This window comes from Lichenostomus cassidix, chromosome 2 (assembly GCF_008360975.1).
Source record: "Lichenostomus cassidix isolate B80296 chromosome 2, HeHo_3.0, whole genome shotgun sequence".
NCBI lineage: Eukaryota > Metazoa > Chordata > Aves > Passeriformes > Meliphagidae > Lichenostomus > Lichenostomus cassidix.
Genome location: NC_139482.1, coordinates 78,200,201 through 78,214,128, shown reverse-complemented (window position 1 = coordinate 78,214,128; position 13,928 = coordinate 78,200,201). Strand labels below are relative to the sequence as shown.

At 39.2% G+C, this 13,928-nt stretch overlaps 1 protein-coding gene across 1 annotated transcript in view; it reads left to right on the top strand.

Moving 5' to 3' along the window:
- Positions 1-13,563, top strand: part of TRIO (trio Rho guanine nucleotide exchange factor) — a 245,667-nt gene extending 232,104 nt beyond the window's left edge. Inside the window, exons 49-57 of the mRNA XM_085052129.1 lie at positions 1,775-2,022; positions 2,824-2,962; positions 3,307-3,334; positions 4,184-4,346; positions 6,379-6,500; positions 8,080-8,158; positions 8,780-8,980; positions 9,411-9,549; positions 11,081-13,563. Coding sequence (XP_084908255.1) covers positions 1,775-2,022; positions 2,824-2,962; positions 3,307-3,334; positions 4,184-4,346; positions 6,379-6,500; positions 8,080-8,158; positions 8,780-8,980; positions 9,411-9,549; positions 11,081-11,623 — 1,662 coding nt within the window. The 3' untranslated portion in view covers positions 11,624-13,563. The remainder of the gene's footprint in view (positions 1-1,774; positions 2,023-2,823; positions 2,963-3,306; positions 3,335-4,183; positions 4,347-6,378; positions 6,501-8,079; positions 8,159-8,779; positions 8,981-9,410; positions 9,550-11,080) is intronic.
- Positions 13,564-13,928: the final 365 nt, after the last annotated feature.

Below are 13,928 nucleotides of genomic sequence, written 5' to 3'. Positions count from 1 at the left end.
GTCCTCTAAAGTAGGAAAAAATGAGTTCTCCCACTGGATATACAACATCTGAAATTAATGTAAATATCCTTTAGCAGAGTTACAATCCACAATGAGATCTTTCTCACTGAGGTAGCATATGTTTCATCGTCCTAATATGGCAAAAAAAATATTTGAGTCACTCAGTTGAATATAACAGTCCAGCTAGAATAAAATGTACATAGTCATTGGAAACCTAAGCCTCGGTGTGCTGAACATGCTGTGAATGAGTAATATGAGACTGTTCCTTTCCAAATGTCTTGGTTTCTCAGCCAGAGTCCTCAGGGAAGCACAGGCACAGAGGGATGGAGTGACTTGTTCAAGGCCTATAGCAGATTGCAAGCGAGTGCATTTTTCAGGCCTCCCAGTGCACCATGCTGTCAACTGACCCCCACTGCATCTCCTTGAGATTTGAGAAGTATTTGGGAGATATTTTACAGTTTTGAGGGAAAAAATGGCACTGTTTTAATCCTGTGTGCCAGGCTTTCCACTGGCTGCTAGCTCATGAGTAGTACTAATGTGGTTACAGCCTATAAGCAGTAGGAGAACCCAGGACCTGGGTGCTCATTTCCTTCTTCAGCTCAGCTGCTTCTGAGCCCTCACTGGTACTGAGTGACCTGAAACAGCTTGAAGTAAGAGCAGAGACAAAAGACAGGCACACACACACACACACACACACCTCATGCCACATCATTAATAGGTCATGCACCTTGTTTCTAACTTGTTTCAAGAAAGAAATAATAACTGAGGGAGTAGGTTGTGAAATCTGGTAATAGTTTTCACACTTCCATTTCTTAAACCTCATCTATAGAATACATGCAAATGGACAAAATAGTCTTATCTTACTTTTAAAAAAATAATTATTTCCGGTAGGTTCATGGTCAGGAGAAGGCTTTTTCTTCTGAGAGTAACATGATTTTTAATGTACACCTTCTCAGCCATAATTAGCTGTCCACAAGTGCTTGCTGGGGAAATGAACAAAATCATGAACAGTAGTTGAGAGTGTATGATAAACAGGTAGCAACACTCAGCTATCATAGTCAATAATCAATTAGAAAGGTTCTTATAGTTTAGTGGGTCTGTTTTGACCAGGAAATTAATAATTTAGTATTTCAGTAATTTACTTCATCCTCTGCATTTAAAGGAATAAACCTGATCATACAGATTCAACCAGAGATAATTCTTGTGGTTTTGAGAGATGCTGTCAAAACCCTGTTTTATTCTTCTGTACCTTGTCATGTTTTGTGTGCAGAAGGCTGGTGTCTGAGATCTGACAAATAGTGCTAGGAAAGACTTCATGTATTTTTCATTGTTGAAATTTCCAGTGATTATGAGCTAATGAATATGATTTTGAAACTGAACTTACAAGATCACAAGGAATTGTATTACATGCTTGTACTGTAATTTTGATGCCTGATGAAGATGCAAGGTTCAGTATCTGAGCTTGAAAGGAAGACGAATATGAGATTTATAAATTGACTCTTAGTTAAAGGAAATTATATTGAGTAACTGTGTTGGAAATAAATTTGTGCAGTAGCAGTACATGAAGATGTTCAAATATCAGACTAATGCACAAGATAGAGACACAGGCAGTTTTAAAAGAGAAACCATTGCTCTTTTCTTTGACTACAGTTTAAACCAAGTGGATTAGGTAGGTAATGTAACAGGCCAAAAACAGCCTATCTTCTTCATGAGTTTTAAACTTGATTCTCTTTTTTCTCTCCCCGCTCTCTCTGCTTCTGCTTGACGCTTGCAGAGTGAAAGTAGCAGCAGTAGCAATATCTCCACCATGCTGGTGACACACGATTACACGGCAGTGAAGGAGGATGAGATAAATGTCTACCAAGGAGAGGTCGTGCAGATTCTAGCCAGCAACCAACAGAACATGTTTTTGGTGTTCAGAGCCGCCACTGATCAGTGCCCCGCAGCCGAGGGCTGGATTCCCGGCTATGTCTTGGGGCATACCAGTGCAATCATCATTGATAACCCTGATGGAACCATCAAGTGAGTGCCTGGGGCTGTGTAGAAGGGGAGGAAGGGAAAAAACTTCCAATTTAGAGAAGGCTTTCAACCTTTAAGGCCAAAAGTTGATGTGATCATTGAGAAATAAATTAACAGCAAGCAGAATGAGTACTTGAGAGGCCCTTAGAAAACTTCAAAATACAAGCAAGTAAGAAGAATCCAGGAGCACCTATGCTTTATTAAAAGGTTGCAATATCCCAGTCTTCTGGGAAAAGAATGCCTGATCTAAGAGGAGCAATAATTAGTTTTAACTTGTTTATTTAATAGAATGAGTTACCAGTCTAGACACCTTTGTCTAGGAAAACAGGGAATGTTTGTTCAAGTGAAACAAGATTTCAGAGTTCCTAGATCTCTGCTTTAAGCCACAAACCTTTTGAAAATGACTGCATGCTAGGAACAACTCTCTCATATCTGCAATGGAAGAAATTGTATTAAAGTTCAAAGTTTGAATCTTGTGCAAAGCTTCTGTAAGGCTGTATTTGGTATGGGTTTCATACTGAATGTTGCTCAGTTTGATTGACAGTTTGCATTTTCATATAGCAAGTTTACTATACAAGCAATGATTTCAAGGAATCCTGAACTACAACTACATTGCTAGTTTGTTCACAGTTTTAGCTGAGGGTGGCATCTCTTATAGAATACTTAATTTATTTCATTTTACCATACTGTAATACATAGAAATTACATTTTGACATACTTTTCCAATGGCATTTGAAACTAGATAGTATAGCACATAACAGAGAGTTGAAAAGAATTGATCAGAGTTTCACGTTCTGTGTTCAGGAAGTCAACGTCTTGGCACACAGCACTCCGATTAAGGAAGAAATCTGAGAAAAAAGATAAAGACGGCAAAAGGGAAGGCAAGCTAGAAAATGGTTATCGCAAATCCCGAGAAGGACTTGCCAACAAGGTTTCTGTAAAGGTAAGTGTTCAAAGATGTAGTTTCCAAAAGAAGTTGGGTTGGGATTTCTTTAAAAGTAGCTTCCGTCAGAACTTCACAGGAAGGAATCAAAGGCAGCAATGGCTTTAATGGACAATCTTTGCCAAATCTGGAAACAGGAAGTTATAACCTTTGAGCCTGCGGGCATCATACACCAAAAAGATACTGCACAATGAATAGAGTGATGCAGAAATGGTGGTATTGAGATGTTTCTTGCATTTTGTAGGTACAGCTAACTTTGATCCATCTCTGTGCTTGGTTTTCTGCCATTCTTTAAGTTATTATAAGATTACCAGGATATTAATTCTTTAATTTCTCCTTTCCAGCTTCTCAACCCCAATTACATTTATGATGGTAAGTTACTTTAATTTTTAAAAGTTTCAGTCACTATAATTTGATTAAAACATTATTTGCTTGATATGAATTATGTTAGGGACTAAGTGCTTTCTGTAAAAATATACATAGCCTCTTTTTAGATAAGATGGAATGAAAGACATCATATTTCTTTTTTAAGATGCAAGGAACACTTTTTTGTTCACAAGTCCAAAACAACATAAAACACAAGGACTATAGGATGTGTTCTGTGTGGAAGCTGGGCCTTGCTGAATTTGCAAAAGCACAAGACCAGGAATTGGAGCTGCTTTATTTTTAACCTTGCACCCTAGGGAGCATCCAGGACCTTTCCAGTGCACAGGCTGACCAGGACAAAGATAATGGCCATTTGGGGTCAGAGCCAAACTGGGGTTTAGCTTAATACACAGAAACAAACTTTTTGAGTTTCACCTGTGGAAAAGGGAAAGCACTACTACTGGATGAAGTGTTTTGTGTTCCCTTTTGAAAATTTAGCTGGATATAAAGATAGTCTAGCTGAGCACATCCTTAAATTCTTCTCACTGTAGGCTTTCATCAGCCTGCCATAAACTGGGTGTTTATTAACTGGGTGGTTAATCCTGAAGCCATGGTAGGCCTCAGGATTATCTGTGGCATAGCAGTAGTGCTGTTTCCAGGTTCTTGTAGAGAAGAATCCACTAGCTCTGCAGAGCCCCAGCAAGGATCCTAACCATGGATGTGCTCCAAGGGTAGAGGGATATATACACCTTGGGAATGTAAAGTACTACTTTGTCTAATAGAAAAGAGTGCAAGGAATAGAAATTAAATGTATTTGCTTCAGGTGATCTAATGCTATTAATTTTCCTTTTCCAGTTCCCCCAGAGTTTTTAATTCCATTGAGTGAGGTAACATGTGAGACAGGAGAGACCATCGTGCTTAGGTGTAAAATCTGTGGTCGCCCCAAGGCTTCAGTTACTTGGAAAGGTCCTGATCATAATACACTGAGCAATGACGGTCATCACAGCATTTCATACAGGTAATTTGTGTCATGTTCAACAGGAACTGCTGAAACTGTTACATTTTTAATTTGCACCCCTGGTACAGGACAGCTTTTGGCTTTGAGCAAGAGGATAGGGTCACTCTCAGACAGAAATATTTTACAGCTGAGATTTTTCCAGAAATGTTGTGTAACTTCTGTGTATGGCTGGGGTAACAAAATGTCATATTCAGTTAATTTTTAGAAACAAAATAAAATTATTCTGCTATTTCTGATTAGCTGTTGCAGAAGCCATTGTGGTTCTGTCACACTGACCTGGTCCTTGAAACAGAACAGTGTGTTGTGACATGCCAGTGACAGACCCTGCCAGTCCCTTATTTCCATTACAAGTTTTCAGACCACACTACAGTGTTTTGCAAAGAAGCCTCTGCTTCCTACTGATGTGGAAACATCACTCTTCATTGTTGAGCATGGATATTAACACTTTTGTCTGGTTTTAGCTTTGCTGTGATAGAACTTAACAGAATAACTAGTAACTCAAACACCTGATTAATAGGAGAAACCGTGTTATTTTGGAATGGGAAACTGCAGGTCAAAAAAGATTTTTTTTTTCTGAGAAAGCATTCTTTTATACACAGGAAATGTAGTTTAATGAGTAACTTCAGTTTAATGAGTTAACTTCAGTAAAAAAAGGTCTTCTATATGAAGTATGCTCTTAATGCAGAATGAGGGGTTGTTTTGTGAAAACTTGATGGCATGTTGTACTGTTCTTTACTTCCTGCTGCTCCTGCTTCTTCTTTTCATTGGGTTTTTTGTTAGTTTTTAACTGGGGAGACAAAGACAGTGTGGCAGCTTTACTAGTGTATCCAGGGCTGTTGTGAGATTTGTGAAAGTTAAATTTGCTAGGTTTTATTCACTGTTACTCATTACTGTTACAGAATTATATCCAGTAAGTCATGTTGGCTGTGGCTGACGGATTTTTAGGAACAATCCTGAAATCTTGCTTGAGCTGGGGCAGGGTGTCATCTTCCTCTGTTCCTAAAATTTACCTTCCTTTTCTCATTCCCTGAAATTGTGCGGTGAAAACAATTGCAAGTAGTTTCTGGTTCAGTCAGTAAAATGACTTGCAGTAACTGAGATGAATCCAAAGGAAAGCATTAAGTATGATAGAAAATCTTGAAAATATGCCTTTTTGTGAAAAAAACAAGACAAGACAATATTAGGGCTAGTTTGAGCCTAGAGGTGAAAAGTGTAGGAAGGACTTGCCAAGTATTCACACTTGTAAGTGACTTGCAAATTAAATTATCTACTGTTCATCTCCATGGCAGGGAGTCAAAGTACTGGAAATTAATTGCACAGAGGAAGCTTTAAGTAGAAATTTTTAGACAAACCATCGAACAAAACGGGTGGTTGAACCGTGAAAAAGTTTAAGGAAGAGCCTGCAGAGTCTTTCTGCTCTGGTCTTACATAGCTTAATGCTGTCACTGCCCTGGAGCAGAGTAACCTTAAGTGCTTTTTAGTTTCCCCCCATCCTCCTTCTCCCAGATTCTAAAGTCTCCAGAGCTGTGGTGAAGTGTGCCTTTTGTGTTGAAGGGCAAGCCCTCTCTTAAAAGGGGTGAATGTTCTGAAAGCACAAATGATAGATCAGCTGATACTTCATGGGAGTCATGCATGGAAATGAACCTTTCAGAAAGAACAGTGATGGATGTTTGTCTCGATAAGGCTTCTGAAAACTTGAAGTAGGTAAAGGAAGGAGAAGAAATAGGAAGCACTTGATTTTTCCAACATGGGGAGCCTGGGACATGGTGAGACAGAGTATCAGTCAGGATGTTTTTCTACTAATCTGTAGGACATTCCAAGATAATTGATGAACACAAAGTACTCAGGCTGTGATGGACGCTTCTGATATGGCAGGGCAGGGTTAGTAATGTTGGTCCAGAGAGAGATAAGGGCTGCAGAATAAGAAGTATAAACAATATCCATCTATGAAAAGACCTAACTTTGTCTGATGTTCGTAGCTTAAGGTCTGTGAAATGCCTGTAAAGTTAACAGCTGCCGTTGTGTTCTGCAGTGACTTGGGAGAGGCCTCGCTGAAGATCGTTGGCGTCACTGCGGACGACGATGGTATCTACACGTGTATAGCTGCAAACGACATGGGTTCGGTTTCATCCTCCGCCAGTCTACGAGTTTTAGGTACGCCTGTCTCTGACTTCTTCTCGAGCCTAGTTACAGTCAAAGTCTCTGGTACCCATAAGTAAAAAGAAAAGCTCAGCTCTTGGGCACCCCTTTGTTAAAGGAGTATCATAGCAAGACTTTTTACCTCTAATGTACTGCATGTTTTCACAGGAGTAGATGCACTTTTAGGATGTCGCTGCTTAGAGATTCATACACACATTCCACAGTACTATCAATATGCATTCACTTTGCTGGTACTGGTTCAAACACACTGATGAAATCATTTATCATCGGCATTCTTCGTTTAGTCTCAATGAATATTACTGTGCTAACGTAATTTCTAAAGTGTACAGATTAGAAGAGAGTAGCATTACTTTGTAATTTATTTTTCTCCTTTGCTTGAATTGTAAAGCCATAGTGTTTAGGAGAAAATACAACTAGTTCTTGTCTTTGCATCATTGATCTACAGTTAAATTATTTCAGTACTTGAAGCGAGGCAACCTGAATGTTAATGAGGGAATAAATGCCTGTGTTCTGGGGACAGACAGCAAAGGAGAAAAAAGATTTTTACTTGATGCGTTTGGTGACATAGTGATAAGTTTTGGTGCGTGTTTGTACATTCACTTATTCTTCTCCTAATTGTTCATAATTCTCCATTTTTAGAAATAGGGAAAATACAGCAGGATCACAGGTTTTCTTACAAGCAGTTTATAACAGTTGATACTATCTGGGTCCTTTAGTCCATTGTGAGGCCCATATATTTTTCCATTGCTGAGAATTAATTCATAGATTTTAGTACAATGGCTCTGTCTCAAATTGACTCACTTAAAAAAACCCAAGATATAAAGTGCTGCTCTCTGTGTATGTCTGTCCTAGCTGATACAGGGACTTAAACAGTTGCCCCAAAACTCTCCAAAATGTAGTCTTTCTTCCCTTTTTTTCAAAGAGCTTTGCTGTTTTCTTGGAATTTTAAACCAGACTGTGAAAAATGTGTCCCTTCCAAATCTCATTGGGAATTTTTTGGGGTTTATATTCAGTGGTGCCACTTTGAGCTGTGCCTATTGGCAGCCACAGTAAGTTCCTTACTGCCAGCACATTGGGGTAGTGATTATTTCAGGCATTTCCTGCTCACTGACCCAAGACAGACAGTCGCTAAGTCCTAGGATGAGTATATTGCAATATATAAAAGAGGCTGAAAATGAAATTTTGGTCTTTATACTAGTGTTTTCTGAAAAATGAGAGTTGCTTTCTAAGGTAGCTGCTACACTGCCTGGCTCTGGTTTTTTTTTTTCCCTGTGGCAGGTGTATTATTGATTATGAGATGAAATATAAGATGTCTTTCCTTTTTACTGTTTCACTCACATTGCCAAGGTTACTCATTGCTGTACAGACAGTTCCCACTGTACCTGAATTGGTTCCACTACAGAATTTGCTCTGCTGCATTGGCTGGGCTGCCTTGGCGGGTAATCCACTTTGTCCTGCTGCCACCCTGTGTGTCATACTAGGATTTACAGGATGGGCTGATTCCTCTCATAGCCAAGGGATCTGAGTATATTAAATCTTGGACATATTGTCCTTCTCTTTTTTGTTGGTTTAGGTCCTGGAAGTGATGGGATCATGGTAATCTGGAAAGACAACTTTGATGCCCACTACAGTGAAGTGGCTGAGCTTGGCAGGTGCGTTCTGTATGCTGATCTCCAAAGCTGTCTATATCAAATCATTGACTTCTCTTTCAAAAACTAAATTCTGCTTGAAAAATACTTAATGTATGTGCCTAAGAGGCCAGAATTTTGTTGGATTAAATAGAAGCGAGGAAGTGAAAGCTTTACCAGCACTAGATGGCACTGCATAAACAGAATGCAGTTAGGCTAAAGTGGTATAATAGGTTAAGGGTTTTATTTTTTTAAAGCATGCCTTACAGTGACTGACACTGCTTCTGTAGTGAAGCTCTCCTAAAGCTTCTTATTTAGAGTATGAAAATTACAGACAGAAGAAGTCTGAAAATGGGCAAAATAAGTCATGTAGAATATACAGCTGTCCAACTTAATGATGACCTTGGAAAGCTGGATATTACTCTGACAAGTTGTCTGCAAATGTCATATAACAGATCTCTGTCAGGTTTATATGGACACAATTTGCAGTAGATGCATTCACTGAAAATTATCATGTCCAGAAACTTTTCTGTAAGGGTAACATTAGAGGTCTAAAATTAGATATTTTGGAGTATATCTTTCAAGTAAAAGTGTGTCCTTACTGCATCTCTCGGTTAATTCTTTCCTTTCACTGTTGTGTTCCAGGGGCAGATTTTCTGTCGTTAAGAAGTGTGACCAGAAGGGAACCAAGCGCGCAGTAGCCACTAAGTTTGTGAATAAGAAGTTGATGAAGCGAGACCAGGTTACCCATGAACTTGGAGTCATGCAGAATCTCCAGCATCCCCAGCTCATTGGCCTTCTCGATACCTTTGAGACCTCCACCAACTACATACTAGTGTTAGAAATGTGCGTGGACTCTAAATTATCTGTAAATGCAGTCTTCACAGCTGACTTTCTGGAGCATAGTAGTTAATGAATAAGGAGCTCTAAGATTTCATAGAAGATTCAAAGCACCTCAGTAAAATACTGCAGTTTTCTAATGCTGTTACTAAAATGTTGACTACTCAGAAGGGACCAAATAGAGATATTAAAATGATACATGGATGACTATCTTAGTCTGAAGGTTCAGCAATATTTTTATATCAAATGGCTGCAAAAGTGAATTAGGAATGTTGTGATCTGGTAGCTTGATGTGAAATCTCCTCTTCATACCCTAATCCGCTGTCTTCCAGGTGCTTCAGGCTGCAGTTATTCCTGTAGTCTGTAGCCTGTTAGGTTTTTATTTCAGTTCTGATTCATGGATTAATCCAAAATACAACCCTTGCAATTCTAACAGGGCTGACCAGGGTCGCCTTCTAGACTACGTCGTGCGATGGGGAAACCTCACAGAAGGGAAGATCAGACTCTACCTGGGAGAGATTCTGGAAGCTGTGCAGTATCTTCATAACTGCAGAATAGCACATTTGGACCTAAAGGTGAGGTGTTAATGGCATTCTGGGCAGTGTGCATCATTCCAGGGATAAAAATCTCCCTCTTTTAGAAAACGTGCAGCTGGGAACATAGAACTGCGGAATGCTTTGAGACTCATGAAAAATATGGCTTGGGGCTCCATCCCCAAATTCTTTAGATCACTCATAGCAGCAAAGCAGAAACTTTCAATTCTCTATGATTTATCCTTATAGCTCGCTTGCCCCATGTGGCCCTTTGTGCTGGAAATGATTGGTGACAGGAAGTTTTGCTTGATATTTATTTATTCATTCATTCATTCATTTATTTATTTACTTTTGATAAACTTGCAGAAATCCATTTCTTTCTCAAGAAGCTTAGAGTTTATTGTGAAAGAGACTGCTTTTCCTCTTTTGCTGCAAAAATGTTTTTCATCTTTGCTCTTTGAGGGCTGTGATATCTACATGAATGATGCCTCTTTGAGCCTTTGTTCTTCACTTTGAGTATTACTTGAGCCACAAGGGTTTGATGCATTCCAGTAAAAAAAACTAAGTATGAAGGTCTTAATGTGAATATTAATTAAAACCTTACTCTTTACACTTTTTTTTCCACCTGTATATGAATAATAAGGAATTGTAGCATTGACAAGTCATCTTTGTAGGCAGGGTGTCTTTAGCCAAATGGGTTCATGGTGAGAAAAAGCAAAAAGAGCCTGAGCTTCTTCCCTCCATGTGCTTCTGTTTTCCAAGCAAAACCAGGTCTGGGTCTTCATACCATTATATTTTCCCTAGTGTGCTCTGCAGAGTTCACCAGTACTTTTTCTGGTCTCAGGGTACACAGAGATGAACTAAGTAAAAATTAGTTGTAGGTAAGTTGGTCTTACTTTGCAGAGATTACAGCTTCACCAGCAGTAGCTTCAGAAATAAAACTGTAGAAATAATTCTGCTTTCAGCTCAACAATAATGGGGCAGTTCTCTTGAAGTCATGTGCATCCAACAGGATCTGCTGCCATACTCGCCTAACAGGGCTTGTCTTCCATCTGTACAGCTGCATTACATTAAAGAGTTGCCAAAGAAAGCTGGATTTTGTTGAAAGCATCATGCAAATTTCTACAAAGTCTTCCAGTCTTTAAATGCAAGGGTTTTGTTGTCTCTGTCATGACACAAATTGCACAGTTGGTTTATTCACCCTGTATTTGTAATTGCTGATCCTTAAGTTTCGAAACACAGTTTGTGTGAAGTTTTGCAAAGCTGCTGTTGTGAACAACTGAAGTATTACCTGGCAGAACTATATTTCCAGCAAAAAATACAGTGCCAGCAGCTGAAGCACATTCATTGCATGCTGCAGTAGGCAAGAACCTGCCTGCTGGTTGGTCTGGGGAAGCCTTGGTAAGACTGCCTGAGAGCTTTGCAGAGCTTCAGCAGTAATCCCTGTAGCGTGCAGCTGTTTATGTTCTAGAGCTGACCACACTGGCTGGGAAGCAGTTAAGTTGGAGCATTAAATGTGTGTTAGACTGACTTGAAAAAAAGATATTTTAACTTTTGCTTTTATGTTTTCTAGCCTGAAAATATTTTGGTGGACCAGAGTTCCACTAAGCCAACAATAAAACTGGCTGACTTCGGAGATGCAGTCCAGCTCAATACTACGTATTATATCCACCAGTTACTTGGAAACCCAGAGTTTGCAGCTCCTGAAATTATCCTTGGAAATCCTGTTTCACTCACTTCAGATGTTTGGAGCATTGGAGTGCTCACTTATGTCCTTCTTAGTGGCGTCTCTCCTTTCCTGGATGAAAGTGTAGAGGAAACTTGCCTGAATATTTGCCGCTTAGACTTTAGTTTCCCAGATGACTACTTCAAAGGAGTTAGCCAGAAGGCCAAAGATTTTGTATGCTTCCTGCTTCAGGATGACCCAGCTAAGCGTCCCTCGGCTGCACTGGCCCTCCAGGAGCAATGGCTGCAGCTGGGGAATAGCAAAAGTGCTGACAGCATTGATATATCCAGACTGACTTCGTTCATTGAGCGGCGAAAACACCAGAATGATGTTCGACCCATCCGTAGCATTAAAAACTTCTTACAGAGCAGGCTCTTGCCAAGAGTTTGACCTTGCTTGAAGTTCTCTCTCATTCTCTTTCACCTGCCAATCAATCAGACTGGAGATGGACTCCTCCTGCCAATCAATCAGACTGGAGATAGACTCCTTCTGCCAATCAGCTGTTGACTTGAATTTTGAGGAAAACAAACCCCAAGCCAACCAGCTGCTAGTGAATGTTCGTGTGCAAATGCATTCCACAGGGACCTGCGCGGGGCGGCGCGGGGGACTGGAGATGCAGACTTCACGGGGGTGGAGGACAATAGCACTGTACTCTGCAAAAAGCAGTCACAAGCGATACAGTAACAGTATTTTATTCAGGTTTCTGCAAAAAAAAATAGTTTTTTTAATAAACAAGAGTTGAATTTTGCAAGTGAACTTAGCTACCGTTTTCAAGATTCATTCAAGGAAGAAATGCCTATGTTTAAAGCACTGGTGTTAAACAAAAATCAGATCATGCCTGGAGAAGACTCACCAAAATGGCTGCCCATTGGTACAGCCTCCATTTATAACATCTGGTTTTCACTTGGTCCTAGAGCTTTCCAGTTGCCTCGCCTGTATGTATCTCACGTAGCAGTGCACTGAGATCAGACTCTGCTTTTAAGTGCATCCAACCTCAAAAGATTTTGCATACAAATAGAATGAATTGTTTTGCTCTGATAAAATGTAGGCCTTACTTGTATATAGACTGTTACCTGCCTTCGGTCTGTAATTTTTTTCCCCCTCCTCCTATCCTTTTTTCCCCCCTCCTTCCTAAATGGTGGTATACCACTGTGCGGGTCTTCAGTTTGGGTCAGTACTCACTGTCCCCCTAGAAAAGGACTTCGGGTTGGTGCCCAGCCTGCTGACCCAATTGTCAAGCAGTATACAGCAGGATGAAATACTGTAAATGCACTCATTTGGGATTTTGTTTTCTTTCATATCATGTGCAATGTTGTGGCTTTAACATTTTATGCAACTATTTATGAGGACCTCTGTTGTAACTGTAATAAATATATAGAAAAAGCACATACTTAGTACGGCGAGCTTTATGGTTTTGTTTGTGTGACTGGGGGGTTCTGGGTGGGCAAGGGCGGGTGTGTTGTACCACACTGTCATTATTAGTTTAAGATGAGGATTAGCATAGAATTAGTCAAGACTAGTCAGTTTTAAGGATTGTTAAAAAGAAAAAAATTGAAAAGAAGAGAGAGAGAGATTCGTATCCCAAATATCAAACTGGTTATGAAGTAGGGTGACACTTTTAAAAATTTATTATTATATTTAAAATGCCAAAGTCTGACTTTCCCCAGATCAGTCTCAACACTTAACTACTTTTTAGAATTTTCAAATCTGTTTACTTCTTTTCGTGAAATGAACAAATGACTTTTGTGCTCTTTGGTGAAGAATGCATTCAGAAAGTAGCAGTCAGATGAGGAGAATTGGACATGTAATTGTCTTAGTAACTGTTTTTAAGGTTGAAGTAATATTAGCGTGAGGTATTTAAAAAGACAGAGATGGTTTTCTGTGCATCACTGAGTTCATGTGGATGTGTTGTCATCTATGTTTGTGTGAAATGGCGTGTTTAAGGAAACCAAGCCGACATCCCACGAGAGTTAGATATATGGGTCTTAAGCCATAACCTAGCTTGGGTTAGTTTTGAGCTTTGTGGCTTCCACTGTATCCTATTTATTCTTTTTTGTTTTGTTTGGGTTTTTTTTTGGTTTTTTTGTAAAGTTGTACAGAAACTTTTTAAAAGAAAACAACTGACTTCGAAACTGGATGTGTATTCCTACCAACCTCATACCATTATGTTTGTGTATTATTTTCCTTTATTGTTTTAGTTAATTTTTTTGCTTTATTTTGCATGTATATTTCTTTGTACAGTGACGTTACATGTTTACACAGTATGACATGATGTAAATATTTTATTTTGCCATCAGTTATTTTGAAAAAATTAAACATATTTGACATAATTGTCTGATCTCTTGCTTTAAGGAGTTTGACAGTTTAGGTTTGGCTATATTTTAATTGGGGTCTGTATTTTAAAAGAAAAAAGTATGTTACTTTATTGCCGTAAAATTCATTTTAAATTGCAATGATGTATCTTTCCTTCATGCCTTACAAAATAATATTTGCCTTTGCTCTAAGTGTTGAGTGCTTTGTAGTGTCATGAATGCTTTTATATAAAACATGCATAACGCTCTAACTGTGGAAATGTATTATGGTCTTTATTAGCTAGTAAATTTTGACCAGCAGAGTTTTCTACCAGATGTTCCCAGTTAAAGACCAAAGGATCATATTTCAGTTTAGTATTAAGCTGGGGAGCAGATTTCCCACA